This window comes from Vespula pensylvanica, chromosome 11 (genome assembly GCF_014466175.1).
Source record: "Vespula pensylvanica isolate Volc-1 chromosome 11, ASM1446617v1, whole genome shotgun sequence".
Taxonomy (NCBI): domain Eukaryota; kingdom Metazoa; phylum Arthropoda; class Insecta; order Hymenoptera; family Vespidae; genus Vespula; species Vespula pensylvanica.
The window spans coordinates 6,335,644-6,354,667 of record NC_057695.1 but is presented as its reverse complement, the minus strand read 5'-3'; the positions used below and the strand labels follow the sequence as shown (position 1 = coordinate 6,354,667).

General features: G+C 32.1%; 2 protein-coding genes and 1 long non-coding RNA gene across 4 annotated transcripts; 1 reads left to right on the top strand and 2 right to left on the bottom strand.

Annotated features, from left to right (window-relative positions):
• Positions 1-166: 166 nt before the first annotated feature.
• On the bottom strand, positions 167-1,345 carry LOC122632776 (28S ribosomal protein S36, mitochondrial). 2 transcript variants are annotated; one of them, XM_043819956.1, is made up of 4 exons: positions 1,198-1,345; positions 1,018-1,072; positions 777-943; positions 167-548 (listed from the first exon to the last, which is right to left on the bottom strand). In XM_043819956.1, the coding sequence occupies exons 1-4, from the start codon at positions 1,219-1,221 to the stop codon at positions 531-533; spliced, it is 264 nt and encodes an 87-aa protein (XP_043675891.1). In that variant the 5' UTR covers positions 1,222-1,345; the 3' UTR covers positions 167-530. The 2 variants fall into 2 exon arrangements, with proteins under 2 accessions (XP_043675891.1, XP_043675890.1); XM_043819955.1 differs by having other exon boundaries at positions 777-952; positions 1,198-1,343.
• Positions 1,346-2,605: 1,260 nt separating this feature from the next.
• LOC122632977 lies at positions 2,606-3,885 on the top strand. The gene is made up of 2 exons (XR_006327987.1): positions 2,606-3,059; positions 3,131-3,885. It is a non-coding gene; the product is annotated as an uncharacterized LOC122632977 (long non-coding RNA).
• A 777-nt stretch (positions 3,886-4,662) lies between these two features.
• LOC122633179 (heat shock protein 83) lies at positions 4,663-7,591 on the bottom strand. Its single transcript, XM_043820803.1, has 2 exons — positions 7,437-7,591; positions 4,663-7,044 (listed from the first exon to the last, which is right to left on the bottom strand). Exon 2 carries the CDS (start codon positions 7,042-7,044, stop codon positions 4,885-4,887), a length of 2,160 nt encoding a protein of 719 aa, XP_043676738.1. The 5' UTR covers positions 7,437-7,591; the 3' UTR covers positions 4,663-4,884.
• Positions 7,592-19,024: the final 11,433 nt, after the last annotated feature.

Genomic DNA, 19,024 nt, shown 5'->3' with positions numbered 1-19,024 from the left:
GATTTAACAAAAAAAAAAAAAAAAAAAAAAAAAAAGAGAGAGAGAGAGAGAAAAGAAATTATCTAATTTACATACTACGAGTAACGACAAATATTCAACGTTCCAAATTTATTTTCGATCGTTTCGTTTATTTTCGTTTATTGGGAAAATATGGTTTTAACGCGAATTTATTTTTATTGATTTTATTGATTATTATAGTGAATAAATTACATATATTTAGACGCCAAAATACGCTTTTGTGGGTACTTTCGCTTCGGCTGAGTAACGAGCATTAGTCGGTACAGCAATGAAGCGAAAGATATTCTAGAAATAGCAGGTCCTGGCAATGTCACATAAATGTGTATTGTGAGGAGACCTTGTCCGATAGATGGCTGAGAGAAATTTTACATCCTTTTTTATGATTCATCAATTTTCTATTACGTTCATTTATTTAGACAATACCGTATATCAAACAAAAGTCAACTTAACAAAATGAACATCGAACGGTGATCTAAAATTTAAACGCTTTCCTAATCAGTTTTCAAACGCGATTATTCCGGTCCACCACGCTGAAAAAAGAAGAAAAAAAAAGAATGATCATTAAAATACGAAAATAAAAGTTCCTCGTTTCGCGTATAAAGTATTTTTGGTTCACATTTTTGAATTTGTTTTGAAGAAAGAAAAAAAAAAAGAAAGAAAGAAAAATAATCATTTTTCTTACGTAACCTTGAATCGATTTATATAACTTTTACATACGAAATTTATTTAGTTATTTGCGAATAAACCACGAGACTTACATTAATATACTCAATTTCTTTTTCGTCGATAGGTCGCCGCTGAAATCTTGCTGGTAGATGAATATCATCTATAGTTGGCAAAACGGTTACCTGGTGTCCAGTTGTACGTCCAGAATTTTGTTGAGATGATGCCGTCCCTGACGCCGCAGATGGAGCCGCGCTCGCACCTACGTTTACTAACCAATAACGACAATTTCACTTCATTATTTTACAGTATACACAAGAAATCTCTTCGTGTTACCTCTATCCAGACCTCCTTTACGAAATTTTATCAGTGGCACATGAGGTCGTACGACCTAAAAGGGAAGAATTTTACGGCCAAAATTTGCTCAAAAGTTTCTACTTATTTGACCATCTTACACATTTATTATATTCTGTCGTTCGTTATTTTAATTAAAGAAGAATATATCTAAATACTAACCTTCCATCCTTTGCTTGCCATCATAATTTTTATACAAAACGTATACGAACGATAGAAGAACTAACTTTATCCGTACAGAGAATGACGGACATTCTTTTTAGGATGACAAATAGATGGCGCTTATATACTTGCGCATTTTTAACGCGCCGTTATTAAAACGACACGTTTAAAAACAAAAACAAAATTATACTATGTATAGCATTTATATATATATATATATATATATATATATATATATATATATAAAATATCTTATGTGTATAAATAAATATTCTAAATATATATAATATTCTATATATCCTTTTATTAACCAAGCAAGGCGAATTAACTGGTCATGCAAATTTCACTTCTCTTCTAATAAAAAAATACATAAATCAAATATTTCTCCTTACAATTAAAAAGATATTATATATGCTAATCTTTCATTTTATGATTCATTAATTTATGCAATATTTCCAATCATCGTTCTGATAATTTTATTCTTAATTGAAACAAATCTCATACATCTATGCTTACCGATTGAAAATCTTAAATATGGAAGAAAATAAAACACGTTTAACAGTTATTAACTTCATCATATTATTTGTGATACGTATGTATTTTAAAAATAATATAAGATAAATTTTATAGTACATAATTGGATGTATCTATATAAAATCAAATCGATCTTACTTAATATCTTTTTAATAAATTCAATATAAGTTGAAATAAAGTATTAAAAAGATTATCGATTTTATTGCCTACATTTCATGCAATCGAATAGCTTTCTGCACTCTCATATAAAAATCTAAGTCAATGTGCGCTCTATATAATTAATAATCCAATAATCAATGCGTTGAAATTCACGATAATAACACGTATTAATATTCATGATAGCTTATAACTATTTATGATTAGATAATTTAATAATTATTTATAAATAAGTACTTGTTAATAATCATTTATAACCATATCATTCTTATTATTGAAATCTAGAATTAAAGAATTTTTATATTACTTCTTATAGTTAACTTTTATAATATAAATTATAACTATTTTATAAAATCATTTAATTTTATATATATATGTATATATATATATATACGAAATACATATTATGAAGATATCTATGTATCTATAAATATCTTTTTTAAATATAAAAAAAACATCAACAAAGAAAAGAAATAATGAAAAAAATGAGTAAGTAAAAATGAAAACAAGTAAAAACTAATGACTTTTCTAATGTTCCATTTGAAGCAGCTATTATTAGTTCGATATTATTTTCAATTTAATATATATCATATAAAAAAATAAACAAAGCAAAGAATAGTTGATTACCATAGGCCATTTAGATAAAAACTAATTCATGATTAGAATTACATGTAACAACGCTTCGTTACTTATTATATATATAATGTACATCATATTGATGTCCGGAAAGTTCGTGCCGATTTTCGCTAGATGGCATTAGAACAGGTCTGAATATATCAGAATAATTGAAAACAAATGACATATGTACATATTCTAAAAGATAATATTTCATGCATATTTAGAAAAAAGTTTGGTTAGGATACATAAATATTTGCTAATTTTATACACTCTTACATATGAAAGAAAATAAAATGCATCATAGGCGTTTGATGTTTTTCTTTTATCGAAGAAATAAAAATGTCACACAAGCAACAAACAAGATATACGCTATTTATGGTAATGTTGTTACAATTTGAAGAACTGTGCAGAAATAATTTGCTAGATTCAAAGTTGGCGATCTCAATCTTGAAGATCAAGAATACTCGAATAGATTCTCTATTAGTGATGAAGATCAGATCAAAACATTGATCGAGAATAACCAACGCTATACGATATGTAAATTAGCAACAAAGGTAAAAATATAAAAATTCACCATTCATGTATTTTGACTATATAAAACGTTTTAATAAAAAAAATCTGATAGATCGTATTTCCATTTCTAACGGGGGATAAAAAATGAATTATTTATAATAATATTGAGTAGAAAAGATCTTGAGGAAAGCAGAATGAATCATTATTTAATCACTCCAAAAACTGATCTTCATAAAAAAAAAAAAAGAAAAATCATACTTTGTGTCTAGTTGGTTTGAAAAGAAATCATGTATTATAAGCTTCTATCTAATAAATTAATCAGAGAATAAATTCGGAAATGTATTGTTCGATTAATAATTATTGCAATTATACGAATTAAAGACAACGATTGAAAAAGAAAAATATTCAGAAGTAACAAATCGAAAGGATGTCGTGTCTCGTTAGGACAATACGTGACGTCATGTGTCCTTGATTAGTTGACAAAAGCTGTTGGTTAGGATTGGTTAGTTTGGTTAGGATTTGCTATTCACCACGTATTGCACTCTTAGATTTTCACTTTCAAGAGAATTACAAAATTCTCTTAATAGTAAAAATTTTAATCTTTTGGTCGACAAAAAATGTATAAAATATTGAATAAATAATAAATAAAAATCAATAATATTGAAGTTTTGGAAAGATGGAGAAAGATGGAACGAACTTTCTAGATAACCCTAAAATATCGATCGCCAGTCTCACCATTTGAAGATCAATATTTTCAAAAGCCTGATTTATATGTGTTAATATATATAAAATTTCATTTATTAGTTATAACCAATAACGATTCTACTTGTTAAAATCGAATAAAAAGCTGACTAAATAATTGTTAAAGTTATTTGTGTGTTTGTGTTACAACATTGACCAACAATGTGATATTAAATTTCAATATAAAAAAATGTTGAATTAATATTACTTGTATTCAGGGTGCATTAATAATTATGAAATGTTTCTGACAACTGAGTTATCGTTTAAAAATTATGCTAACTTAATTATCATAAATTATTTTTATCCAATATTAAATTAACAACTAATGGAGTATATTATAGCGCTGTACATATCTTAAATAATTGTTAAATAATCAAAAGAATTACTATAAATAGTTTAAATAATTGTAAATTAATTAAAATAATTTATTATTAAAATGAATAAGTACGAACTTGGTTATGATATTGATTTGACGAAATATAACAAAAAAAAGCTGGTTTCATAACCTAACAAAGTTCTTTGTTGTTTTCATTTTTATATTAAATTTATTTTCACACTCATTCAGTTCTATTTTTAAACTAATGTTCATATTTATAAATAATTGTTGTACAATCTTAATTATTATCTAAACCGTTCAAAATTAATGTTTTATCTTGAACGAGCATGAGTTTCATATTACTTTGATATAAAGTTTAATGTCTTTTACACCAAAAGAAATTAAAACATAAGAGAAAATCTTTAATCTTTACATCATTATCTATTAGTTTTGTAAGATAAACTCGATTAAAATATTATTAGAAACGACATATTTAAGTAATTAATAATTTAAAATAAATAATTTATTTAATTAACTATACTTTTCAACTTTGAAGAAATAAAGTAGAGATAAGAAATACACAAAGGTTTATTTCATTGGTAAATTTTATTATTTTTAACTTAACATACATAAGAGAGGAATGATAAATTAAGTGACAAAAGTATGTTACAAAAAAAGATGATGTCTGGTGTAAGTAACCACATAAAACGTGGTATTTGGATCAAAGAGGGATAATAAGATTTCTCTTTGACTCAAGAACAGTCTTTCTATAACTATGACGTATATGTCATACCTGTATATGTTTATGATTAATCAACTTCTTCCATTCGAGATGCATCCTCTGCTTCATTACTTTCTACTTGAGGGATTACTTCATCCACTATTTTTTGTTCTTCTTGCATTGAATCATCTTCATCAATACCAAGACCTAACTTAATCATTCTATAAATTCTAGACGCATGCACCTGTGGCTCGTCTAATGTAAAACCAGATGAAAGTAATGCAGTTTCGAATAAAAGTATAACTAAATCTTTTACAGCTTTATCATTTTTGTCAGCTTCAGCTTTTTGACGTAAAGTTTCAATGATCGAATGATCTGGATTAATTTCCAGATGTTTCTTTGCAGCCATATATCCCATGGTTGAAGTATCGCGAAGCGCCTGTGCCTTCATTATCCGTTCCATATTAGCGGTCCAACCATACTGAGATGTAACAATGCAGCATGGAGAATCGACCAATCTGTTTGATACCACAACCTTTTCAACTTTATTATCAAGAATGGTCTTCATCACTTTGCATAAGTTTTCAAACTTAGCTTTATCTTCCTCTCGTTTTTTCTTTTCTTCTTCGTCTTCTGGAAGTTCTAGACCTTCCTTAGTTACAGACACTAGCTGTTTTCCATCAAATTCCTTTAATTGTTGGACAACATATTCGTCAATAGGCTCAGTCATATATACTACTTCAAAGCCACGTTTCTTGACACGTTCTACGAAAGAACTATTTGCAACTTGGTCTTTGCTTTCTCCGGTAATAAAGTAGATATGTTTTTGATTCTCTTTCATTCTACCAACATAATCCTTTAGAGAGCAAGCTTCATCTCCAGATGCAGAAGTATGATACCTCAATAAATCTGCCAATTTGCTGCGATTGGTACTGTCTTCATGAATACCTAACTTAATGTTCTTGCTAAACTGTTCATAGAACTTCTTATAAGAATCCTTGTCTTCCGTTAATTCTTCAAAGAGTTCTAGACATTTCTTAACGAGATTCTTTCTAATAACCTTAAGAATTTTATTTTGCTGTAACATCTCACGAGAGATATTCAATGGCAAATCTTCACTATCAACTACGCCCTTAATGAAATTCAGGTACTCAGGGATTAATTCTTCGCAATTATCCATTATAAATACTCTACGTACGTACAACTTGATGTTGTTCTTTCTTTTCTTATTTTCAAATAAGTCAAATGGCATACGGCGAGGAACAAAGAGCAATGCCCTGAATTCCAATTGTCCTTCCACAGAGAAATGTTTGACAGCAAGATGATCTTCCCAATCATTAGTTAGCGACTTATAAAATTCTCCGTATTCCTCCTGTGCAATATCGTCCGCATTACGCGTCCATATTGGTTTAGTCTTGTTTAACTCCTCATCTTCGGAATATTTTTCTTTTATAGTCTTCTTCTTCTTCTTTTTCTCTTTATCTTCTTCTTCCTTATCTTCACCTACATCTTCAATCTTTGGTTTTCCTTCTTCATCTTCTTTCTTTTCTTCCTCAACTTCATCCTCATCTTCGCTCAATTCTTTTTCACGTTCTTTTTGTACAACCAATTTAATTGGATAGCCAATAAATTGAGAATGCTTCTTTACAATTTCCTTGATTTTACTTTCTTTGAGGTACTCGGATTGATCTTCCTTAATATGAAGGATGATCTTTGTACCACGTCCTAAAGGTTCTCCAGTATCACGTCTAACAGTAAATGAGCCTCCAGCACTGGATTCCCATAAATACTGTTCGTCATCGTTACTCTTAGAGACAACAGTTACCTTATCCGCTACTAAGTAAGCAGAATAAAAGCCAACACCAAATTGACCAATCATAGAAATATCAGCACCAGCTTGAAGAGCTTCCATAAACGCCTTGGTACCGGATTTAGCAATCGTACCAAGGTTATTGACTAAATCAGCTTTGGTCATACCAATCCCAGTATCAATAATAGTCAAAGTTCCATCGTTTTCGTTCGGAATGATTTTGATAAATAATTCTTTACCGCTGTCGAGTTTAGACGGATCTGTCAACGATTCATAACGAATTTTATCAAGAGCATCGCTAGAATTTGAAATAAGTTCTCTCAAGAAAATTTCCTTATTCGAATAGAACGTGTTAATGATCAGAGACATAAGCTGTGCAATCTCTGCTTGGAAAGCAAAAGTTTCTAATTCTCCGTCAGTTTCCATTTGTTCCGCCATCTAAAATTAATAATACAATTATTCACATATTTTCAATAACAAAGAAAATAACATTAATTACATATTCCTACACAGTAAAACATGTGAACGATGTGAAAAGTCAAATTTAACTTAATTAATAAAATAACTGAATAATTTCTTTTTATATTGAATGAGAAATAAATTATCTCGTTATATAGAAACGGATTAAAAGAAAAGGGCAAACATTTTTCCTTCAATTTCGAATAAAATAAAAAACTACGATTTTACGTTAACAAGCGTTTGGTAAGTCAATTTTTGAATTTCATTGTAATCATGAAAAAGAAGATTGTTGTAAAAAGAAGAAAAAAAACAAAGAAACGTACAACGATTACAAATTTTCTCGTTATGTTTAATATAAAAAAATGCAATACCTTGTTAACAAACTTGATAGAAGAAACTTCGAAAAACGATAGCACAGGATCGACTCAAGCGAGCAAAACGAATGGCTGCTCTGCTAAGGATACCGTTTTATATACCCTCGTTGTACTCTGGAATATTCTAGAACATTCTAGAAGATTCGAGAGCTTTCCATATACCTAACTTCCGGTGAAACATCTATTTTAACAATACACATTTCCGATTCATTTTCTATGCAAGTTCCAATCGAACATTATCTTACATCGTATGAATAATTATATTACTTGCTTACGATAATACTATCATTTATTATCTCTGTAAAAGGAAAAAAATTCATATAGTTTTCGTTCTATTCGAGCAGTACTTCCGACATTTGTGAGCAGAAAACGATTTTGCTTTCAGAGGACATTGTTGAATTATCATCAAACGTATAAAATTTTATTTCGATATTTTCAATCGTTTTTTTATGAAAATGACACTTATTCCATCGCACAGATCTATCATCTTTTTTATTATTTTCATAGCACTCAAATTTATTGATGCGCGATTGTTATTTTAATAAGGAAAAAACAAAATACAGTTTAGCACGTGGCGCGTCTGCGTTTGTTACAATGGTATAAGATTTTGTTATTATATATATAAAAAGAATATAAGGAATGATTCGTAACTCGCGTATTATACAAACAAGTATTGTTTCTACGATTTTTCGAAAAACAATTATCGAGCTTCGAAGAAATAAATTAAATAAATAAACAATAAGATGATTAAGTAAAAATCATATCGAACGAGAATCATCGATTCTTAATAATCGGAATTGTAATTCACGATTATCGATACATTTGAAGTCGCTGACGTAATCAATGACTATTATATTTTCTATTCTACTGACATTAGGTCATGAACTTATAAAAAGCATGCGGCCTCGGTCGATACATAATTCCAGCAGACATTGGAATGTGGCGTCCCCTATCGATGCGTCATGACTTGCTATTAAAAAAAAAAATTTCTTGTAGGTGTAGTACATGTATTATTTATCGTGACCATCGTTTTACATCTATTAGAAATTACAAATAACGTATGACGCGTATGACGTTTTATGCCTCTTTTTAATATCTTTCTATTTAAAATTATTTCTCGTTATAAGTACAAATCATAAAAAGAAGAAAAGAAAAGAATATCCCACGCTTCTAATATTACGAAGTGACAAAAATTAGGGTTATGTACGAAAAATAAAATTCATAATCGAATTCGTAATCGAATTGTTTAATTAGAACGAGAAGTATTATTATTTGAAAAGAGAAATTTTTTCTTAAAAACGAATAAATGCTAACGTTTCGAACATTATTCTAAAAAATTCCATTCCCGCGGATGCTCATATACGTATGTGCGTGAAGGAGGATAATCAGTGAACATACATTCCGAACACCTTTATTGTGGGAAACTAACGTCGTCACGTACCGTGTCGGGTCTATATATGTATGTTTCCGAAACCTTAAAGACGTTCATCGTCGAAATAAATATCCTGTTCTTGGTAAATGCTGGCTACACGTTTCCATGAATCTTTATAAAAGTAACAAAATGGCGGGAAAAATCAAACGACGAAAATAATTTCAAATTAACTCGTCAATGAAATGTATATGAAATAATTATTAAATATACGTATTACACGTGTATACACACATACGCACGCACACACACGCGAATGATTTTGAAAAATGGAATTCTTCTATCTCTTTTAACGTATTTATGTCACGCATTGACGACACTTAGAACAATAATAATTATAGATGCTTCGACCGTAGGTTCATGTGCGAAGGGAATACAGAAAAGTTCGAAGTAACGATAGAAACGTTTTCTTTTGGTATCCAATTGTTAACTCGGTGTCACTTACCTTTCTTTCTCTCTCTCTCTCTCTCTCTCTCTCTCTCTCTCTCTCTCTCTCTCTCTCTCTCTCTCTCTCTCTCTCTCTCTCTCTCTTTCTTCGTAAAACCTCTTCTTTTCTCATTGTAATACAAATAGCTGAAGTTTTCCAATATCATTCGACTTCCAATGAAATAGGAAAAATTGATGAGAAGAATTGATTTATTTACGTTGGTTAATGATATTACACATCGTTAAATGTTTCAATATTATTGTAGGTTACGTTACATTACTTAATTACATCTACTGATTATAATTATTTTATCAAATAAATCTTTCTGTCGATGTTCATTTTAGGTTATGTTATATTACTTATTTATTATAACTATCAATTATTCTATCAAATAAGTCTTTCGAAATATTTCAATCTTCATTTATAGATCGTGTTACTTTATTTAATTTACAACTATCAATTTTAAAATTATTCCTATCAATTATAGATCTAAAGATTTAGATTAAAGATTATAGATCTAAGATTCTTAAGTACTTTATAACCTCAAAAAAATAAAAAGATTAAAAAAAAAAAAAAAATAGAAGAAAGAAAACATCGTAATCAGAAATTCTCACAGTCGAATTTCTTCGAACGTTCTGAGAATTTTCGGTTGAAGTGTGGTATCACGGCGATGTTCAGGATGTCAGGTGTAACAACGTTCGCAGTCTCGGTACTTTAATTTCACTGAAGCGTAGAGACACGTAAGGGGGAAGGAAGATCGCTGAAGTTGATATGGCGAGGAGCTTAACTCCGGTAACCTAGCTTTATGATGTCGAACAAAACTCATACAGCTAGATAACCAAAGAAAATGTCCGCGCCAGGATCTTCTCATCCTTTGATGTCATCAGAAAAATATATATATATATTTTTTGTTCTTCTTTCTTCCACAAAAATACAATCAAACTAAGCTAACTTTTATATTCTATTTACGTTATAATAATTAATATAAGGGTTTTTCTTTTTTTTTTTTTTTTTCTTTTCGTTAACTAGACTCGACAATATTTATTTTACGATAGATTAATTTTATTTAATATTTTCGTATCGTTCGTACCGATTTCGATCCGTTCAATTCGATTCGAAATTATTCCCCTAAGTTGCTATTATCGATGACTCGTCGATTTTGCGTCGGGATAAGTGACAGCTTCTCTTCCGCGTTCGTAGACAAATAAAAAAATATTTTCGTATCGTACTCGAATTCTTTCCTTCGTCCTTCTCTCTTTCTTTCTTTCTGCAACAAAAAAGGAAATAGATAAGAGGGAAATTGTAAATCGTTTTATAACAATTGTTCCTTTGTCATACAGCATGAATTGATTGATATGCATGTCGGGTGTCTGTGAAAAGTGAAACACAGTCGTTGACATTTCAGAGTGAAAGTTAATCCATGGCTTCAAGAGAGAGAGAGAGAGAGAGAGAGAAAGAGAGGGGAGGAGAGAGAGAGAGAGAGAGAGGGTCCAAAGCCGGTATAATCTCATGAACTAGTATTTGAAAATTGTTACACGATATAAATTTTTAGGTTAGCAAAATAATTTTTCGTTGAGAAACAAAGGAAATAAAAAAAAAATAAAAAAGGAGAGAAAGAGAGAGAGAGAGAGAGAGAGAAGAGCGATATATTTATTAAAATGCAAATATAAAATTTAGTACGAATTTCACTTTGCAAAATACTGGAAACATTTACGTTAATTAATTAATTAATTAATTAAATAAATAATTAATTATTATTCTAAAAGTCATGTTAAGCAGAATAATAATAAAATGAGTCGAGCAGAATCGTTATTTTGATAGCATATTGTTACGAAACTTGTTAGTGGAAATTAATTAATGAGTGCAATTAGACGATGTAATTATTTCTCTTAGATAGAGCTTATTTCTTTATAAGTATCATCTATGATTCCATGTTAAAATGATTGGATTTAAATTATTGGGAAATGCGTCACTTTAGATATGGCGCCGTTTGATTGATTCCTGGAACAGAATATGTAATATAGACGTGAGTAACGACAAAATGTATTTTTTCCTAAGATTAATTACTTTATAAAATTAAAAACAAATAAAAAAGAAATATAATAAAAATGAATAATAAAAAAAAAAAAGAAAAGAATCAAACAAACATTCGTTAACACAGAGTTACAAATGAATTTACTCACACGTCTAACTCAACGAAGTATAATTATCGATTAATGATATTTTCGTAACATAGATTAAAAAAATTTCTTCTCTTAGTAGAGTGGGTCGAGTCGATTGTAGACTAGTATAGAAGTTTCGTAAGAACCTCCATTTGGAGAAAGTTATGATCTGGCCATATTGCTCGCGCGTGTCCGGATCTTATTTTATTTTCCAATTCACTCGCTTGCTCGTTTATTCGCTCGTTCTTTCTCTTTCTCTCACACATACACACATACTTACGCGCGCGCGTACGTACCAGACACACATACACATCAAAAACTTTCTGTTTTCGAAACGAACACACGCCCGATTTTCTAAGATCGTTATAAAAAATTAACAAACGTATAAGAACTCGGTAAGTGGTCATTTAAAATTTAAATTTATCGTATAAGCTAGATTGGTAAGCGACAAAAAGGTCGACTAGACAATTATTTTACAATCATTTCTCGTAACGATTTAGTTACTAATACAAAAAGAATTATATATATTTATATATATATATAATTATTTTGTCGGTAATAAACGTAATGTGTTTGTATATATATTAACTATCAACTCTAAAGAATCTTTTTCTTTTTTTTTATTAATTAACATTATATATAAATAATAATAAAAATTTCATATATATTAAAAATATTCTTTTTTGAAGTAAAAGTGAAGGAGCTTGGAGCGATGAAGAAATGGCGGCTTCGCTCAAACATACACACACACACACATTGTATCTTTACACGATATGTTTTTCCTTTTTTCTCAAGTACGTGGACACGATGAAGCTCACGAAACGACGTTTTACTCTCTCTCTCTCTCTCTCTTTCTTTCTTTCTTTTATTGACACGCCGGCCATCTTATCCAAACCGTGAAATCGTACGCGTCACGTACCTACGGTAAACACAGGTAAATATCTATCTCTCTCTCTTGCGATAAGTCGACCTTCGATTCGTTCATTTGTCTACCAACGTTGTTATAACTAAGTTTAAGAGTCATTACACACTGTCGACCAGTCGTAACCTATCAAATCGTCAGTAACTACTAAGTTAAGACAGTGTATGTGTACGTGTGTACATGTATATGTATGTATGTACGTATAAGCTTCCCACACACTTGTTGATCGCGAAAATTCACAAAAATACTAGTTATGCGTGGATGACTCGCTAGTTGTCTGGTTTTAGGTCTTTCCTCGACTTAAAACATTACCATTATCAAGATAAGTCTCTAACTAAAATCCGAAATAGAGGGGAAAAGGAAAGATATAAAAGAAAGCTAACCTAAAAATTTAATAACAAAATCAATGAATTTAATTTGGAAACGTTAACTTCGTCGATAATAAAATATTGAAATATATGATAGACTTCTAATAATAAAAATCGTTCGAATGTGTCCAAATTTTAGGAACGATCGAAAAGAAATTTTTATAATTACAAAAGAAGAGAAAAGAAGAACATAAAATTTGATTCGAAAGAAGATAAAGTCATTTCGATATATATATATATATATATATCTTTTTTCCTTTTTTTTTATTTCAAGACTACTATATCATATTATCGACGTTTATGCAAACACAGCTGCATCATCGTCGTTGAGATAGTACGAAGAAAAATGCTTTCGTTTATTGTTATCATCGATTTCGAGATATTATTACCGAATAAGAATGATTATAATTTTCGTTCGAAACGCGGGAAATTTGTATCGTCGAATTGAAATTCGAATCGTTATTTCAATACACGTTGAACACGTACTTTAATATTATTCCGAATGAGATAAGATCGATTAGAACATCGAAAAACATAACGCTGTAAAGAAATTTCAAGGTTCATGCTAAAATATCGTTTAAAATGTCCGAAAGAATATTTTTAGTATTACCAAAGTTTACATTTTTCGTTGTTACGTGCGCTTAACGCGTGACACTTAAAAGTGAATGAAGCAAATAGATACGAAGCAAGCAAGCAAGCAAGCAAGCAAGCAAGCAAGCCAAGCTAAGCATCTCATTTCAACATTCTTACACGTAACGTAAATACTTTGAATCTCGGCGCATGTATCAAACGTACTGGTTAGAGAAAGAAAAAAAAAAAAAAGAAAGAAAAGTACATTAAAAAAAAATTATTTTACTAGCTGACTTTTTTACAAAATTTTATACAAAAAACTATCAGTATATATATATATATATATATATATATATATAAAGCGAACTAGATAGAAGAAACCGTCGTTACGTTAATACGGACACACTTGATGGATCATATACAAAGAATTTATGATCTTTAAAAAGAAAGAGAAAAGTCCCTAAAAAAATTTATGGAGCTTCGTAAACGATCTTGAAATATAAAATCACACCAAGTACGTGCTGATTTGGTAAACATCTAACTAATCGTTCGACTTCATTGTTCAAGGTCAAGTTTCGAATAATGTTAAAACGTAGACAGTAAATGTCTCGTTTTTCTTCTCTTTATATATATATATATATATATATATATATATATATATTCTTAACGTATTCAACTAATTTCTTAGGCAAAATTTCGTGGCAAGTTTCTGTGTCAGGAACGCATCGTGGATTCGCTCGCCCTACCGTGAACCCGTAAACTATAAAGCTGAAACGCATTCACCGGCAGAACGGAGATCGTACGTGATATTAACAGGGTCGAAGCGGAGAAATAAATGAGCGTGTATGTATGGATGTCGAGTATGTAGTAGCCAGGACCGTAGCGAAACGGTTGGCTTTGTCCATCCTGTTTGAGTGAGGTTCCTCCTTACTTTCATGAGAAAACGGAATAAGATATTACGAATAGTTAGGTATATGTATATATAGCTGTACGTATACGTATGCATATATGTATATGTATATATATATATATATATATATATATATATCATTCCCTAAGCGTGTGAATTTTTCATGTACATACATAAACAAATAAATTGCAACGTAGGTAGATTCATTGATTAGCGTTATGAACGAATAAACTTATACATAATACAAACGTGACTCGAAATATATTCTTAAGCTATATAACCGACTCGCAAATTAGTCGTGGATTAGAACTCGACGATGACTAATAGTCATCTGAGAAAATTCCAACCGTTCGTGTTTTTTTATCGAACTTTTTTTTTTCCTTTCTTTCTTTTCTTTTTTCTTTCTGCGAAATTTTCTACGCACGCCATTTTGAAATTTTTCTTCTACGATCATTGAAAAAATAAAAAATGTATTAAAGTAATTAACGACGAAATTCTTAAGATTTAAGAAAAATCGAGTATAACGAAGGAAGAAAATGAAAAAGAAGAAAAAAAAAAGGCTTCAAGATCAAGCCGAGAGTGCGAACGTTGTGCCGAGTCGGCAAGAACAGCATGGAATCAATGTCGAGATAACGAGAATACTATATTTCATCGTTCTTGGTACAGAATTCTCATTTAAACCAGCTAATGAAATCATCGCTCGAAAACTTAACCTAAAAGTTGAAGAAAAAAGAAAAAAAAAAAAAAAAATCAAGGATAAAGAGTAGTTCAAAGTTAAAGATATATATCGGTAAAGATATAAAACAAGCGACTAATTTAATCTCTTACCACCCGAGAAATCGTCGAATCGCATCTTTTATCTCGTGGAAAAATGTTAACGGAAATTTCTAATCTCGATCGATAACGATAACCATTCGATCTGATATTTCGTCGATGTTGAAATTTTCGTACTTTTTCTTCTTCTCTCTTTCCTATCTTTTTTGAAGATTTAATTAGTTATCGATAATAATATTAAAATATCGAAATATATTAAAAGAAATATATTAAATAACAAATATATTAAAGAAATTAAAGAAGAAATAATTTATAATGTGACGTTAAGTTAATATTGAAGAAAAAAAAAAAGAAGAAGAAGAAGAAGAAGGAAAGAGAGAAGAACAGGGATTACGAAGAAAAGAAAAAGAGAGAGAGAGAGAGAGAGAGAGAAAAAATGGCAAAAGCAAGTTTTCCTTTCGTGTGGATACCACGACCTTGTGTTTCGTCTTGATCAAAGACCTCGAGAACGTTCCAAGCGTATTTTTCTTTTCCTTACAAAATGAATATTTATAATTTAGAATAAATCAAAAATTGTCTTCCCAGTTAAAAATTCTTTTCGTTGACTTTCCGTCGACATTATGTCAAATCAGATGACAGATCGATTTGTTCGTTCGAAAGATCATTGACAACTTATAATATGAAAGAAGAACAAAAAAAAAAAAGAGAGAGAGAGAGAGAGAAAAGAAGAAAAAAGGAAAAATAAAAATATCTCAACTTACATATGTAGATAGGAAGATTAAGGACGAGCGAAGAAATTCTGCATGAGATGTTTCGATCGGTTATGAGATCTTCGATGATCCATACCATTTTCGATAGAGATAAATCGTTAAAGTCCTTTAACCAGGCTTCTTTCTTCCTTTTCAGGCAAAGGCACAGAGAATGAGAGAATTTTCGTGGAGTAGAATGTGAAGGAAGAAGGAAGAAGGAAAATGAAAGAAGAAATGAGAAAAGAACAGAAGAGAAGAGAAGAGAAGAGAAGAGAAAAGAAGAGAAGAGAAAAGAAGAGAAGAGAGAGAGAAGAAAAGAGAAGAGAAGAGAAGAGAAGAGAAGAGAAGAAGAGTTTACACCTGGCGCGGTACGAGATGAGATCACTACCGCACTCACTGATCAACTGGCCCCGCGCCCCACGTCCGGGGCCGCACGCACCTTTCACGGACCTCCCCTCCCTCCATTCTCGCGAAGACCCCCACCAATCGACAGGTTTCTTCCCTACTCTGGACGATCGTCGGTGTCGGACCGACGACGGTGATTGGCTCGTTCAAATCTCGACGGCGCGTGACGTCATCGAAACCGTCGACCGTTCTACCACGAGAAAAAAGTTTCTTTCTCTCTCTCTCCTTCCTTCTATCCCTCTTTCTCACTCGTTTTCTCTGTGTTCTCCGGAGAAGCGTGTGCAGGCGCGCAAACTACGTCTCGTACCTGTCCTTCCACTACCTACGTCTCTTCTCTCCTCGCTGCGATCGTCCCTCTTTTTCTCGCCACGCCGTGAATTCGGTTTCGCTCGTTGCCCGTTTTGCGGATTCTTCTTTGTCGCTTTGTTCTTCTTTTTATCCCCCTTTTTTGTTTTTTTTGTCTTCTTAATCTTTTCTCTTTCCCTCTCTCTCTCTCTCTCTTTTCTTTTTTTACCATAACCTCTTTAATAATAAATCGTATCACTTCTTTCTATTCGCCAAATACGAACGATTATTATAGAGAAAAACGTTTTCGATATTTCATCGTTATATTCGTTCTCGTTAATAAATCGTATCGATGGATTTTTCATAGAAAACAAAGACGTTTCTTCTTCTTTCTTTTTTGTTTTTTTTTCCCTATCTCTCTTTCTCTCTATATATTTCTTTCTCTTTCTTTCTCAAGTTGGCGCGAGTTGGCACTATTGTTGGTTCGTGAATCTTCGTACTTTCTCGCGTAAGCTCGCGCGCGTTGCTCCTCCGTTTCTCGTACACCCTCCCCCGTCACTTCTTTTACCTTCTCTCGTTGGATCCTCCTTCTTCTATATACAACGTACGTACCTACGTATGTACCTACACATACACATCACACACATGCACATACACATATGCGCGCGCGTTTACACATAAGTAGTCGTGGTTCTACCGGTCGCCGGCCGACAGGATTGCCCGCAAGAGGTTCGCCGACGCCGACACGAAGCGAGAGCGGCCGCCACCACCACCACCACCACCACCACCACCACCACCGCCACCGCCGCCGCCGCCACTACCACCACCGCCACCACCGCCGCCGCCAGGTATACCGGGGAGACACAAAAAGGAAAAAAAGGACGCATTCCAACGACTATAGTCGGTCCATAACGATTCCCATACGTTGAGCGAACAACCAATGACCCCTCTTCTACCGATCTCTCGCGCCTGCTCCCCTCTTCTCTTCTCTGTCTCTTTCTCTCTGTCTTTCTCACTCTTTCTTCTTTGCAACCTATACTCTTGTATATACGTCTCGTACGTACATATAGGTATATGTATATATACTATAGCATTATATATATTTATACTATACTATATATCTATATATGTATATATATCCCCATATATATATATATATATATATATATATATATATGTATATATATAGGGTGATCGAGGTGAAGGCTCGGCCTCGTAGCTATATACCTACGTAGACACTGTGTCCTCTTATTTTTCGAAGAAAATCGCCGACGTCACGACGACGAGAAGGGTACGGCCTTCTTCTTTTACTTCTTCCTCTTTTTCTATACTCCAAGAGAAAGAGAAAGAGAAGTCCCTTTTATCGCTGTTACCCCCTCAGCTCGAATATTTCTCTTGGAAAGAGAAACGTGCTGTTGCTGCACCTTGCGTATCGAAGGACCAGTAGGATTCTTCCAGAGAATTCGATGTTCCCTTTTACATCAAGAGATTGCCAGGAGAATGAAAGATGGAAAATCTTCAAGTCTTTCTCGTCTGCTTTCGTTAATCCTCGTGATCCTGCTCGTAAATCTTCGAGATTCGCCGATGAGGAGTTGCGAGTTTAACGAGCTTGCCTTTTACTCTTTCTTTCTCTCTCTCGCACACACACACACTCTCTCTCTCTCTCTTTCTCTTTCTCTTTCTCTCTGATTTCTTCGATCGGACGATCCCTATTATTTCTTCTTGGGAATCCTAACGTATCTTGCTTGAGAAAGAGAGAAAGAGAGAAAGAGAGGGAGAGATATCGCAATTCGTGGAATCAAAGTTCCAAATGTTAAATTGTCCTTTCTTAAATTTGTGAACATGAGATCGTTTACATATGTACGTTGTATTACTCTAGTATGCATACCGTTCTCGTTGAACGATACTTCAACCCGGATGCACATCGAGCCAACCGCAGAAAAATTGCGACACGCGACTCGCTAGCCTCATGCTTGTTAATTGCCAAAGAATGCTCATGCTCTTTGATGTCGGTGAATCATTAAGTTGTCTTGGCTTTTCTCGATACGCCTTTGATCTCTTTTTAATTAATTTGATTAATTTGATTTATTAGAATTTTTATTAAATATTAATAGTATATAATGCGTTATATGTACGTAGGAAGAAAAAAGGAAAGTTAAGAGAGTTTGAAAGAAAAGATCAATTCGCTATCGATGTGAGAAACATTACGAAAGAGTAATTTTACGAGAGCAATAAAATCGCCGAGTAAAATGACGCCTACCTAGCCGCGTAAAATCGGTTACGAAGCCGCCAGTCGACTTCGTTCGAAAGGGAATCCTGGGAAGTTCCTTGAAAGGTAGACGTGTCATCCATTTCCAGCATGTGGGAAAGAAAATACGTGCATCGTTGGACGATGCATAAGCATCATTTCTTACATGGGTCGAGCCTGTGATTCGATGAAAGTGCAATTTTGCCACGAAAAAATTTGTATATGATGAAAAGCAGATTTCCATGGTTCGTCAGGTGTGGTCATTAATTCTCTGGGATTCATTATGACTCAAATATCACAATTTTCTCGTCAAATCATCTAAAAAGTTTTTTTTTT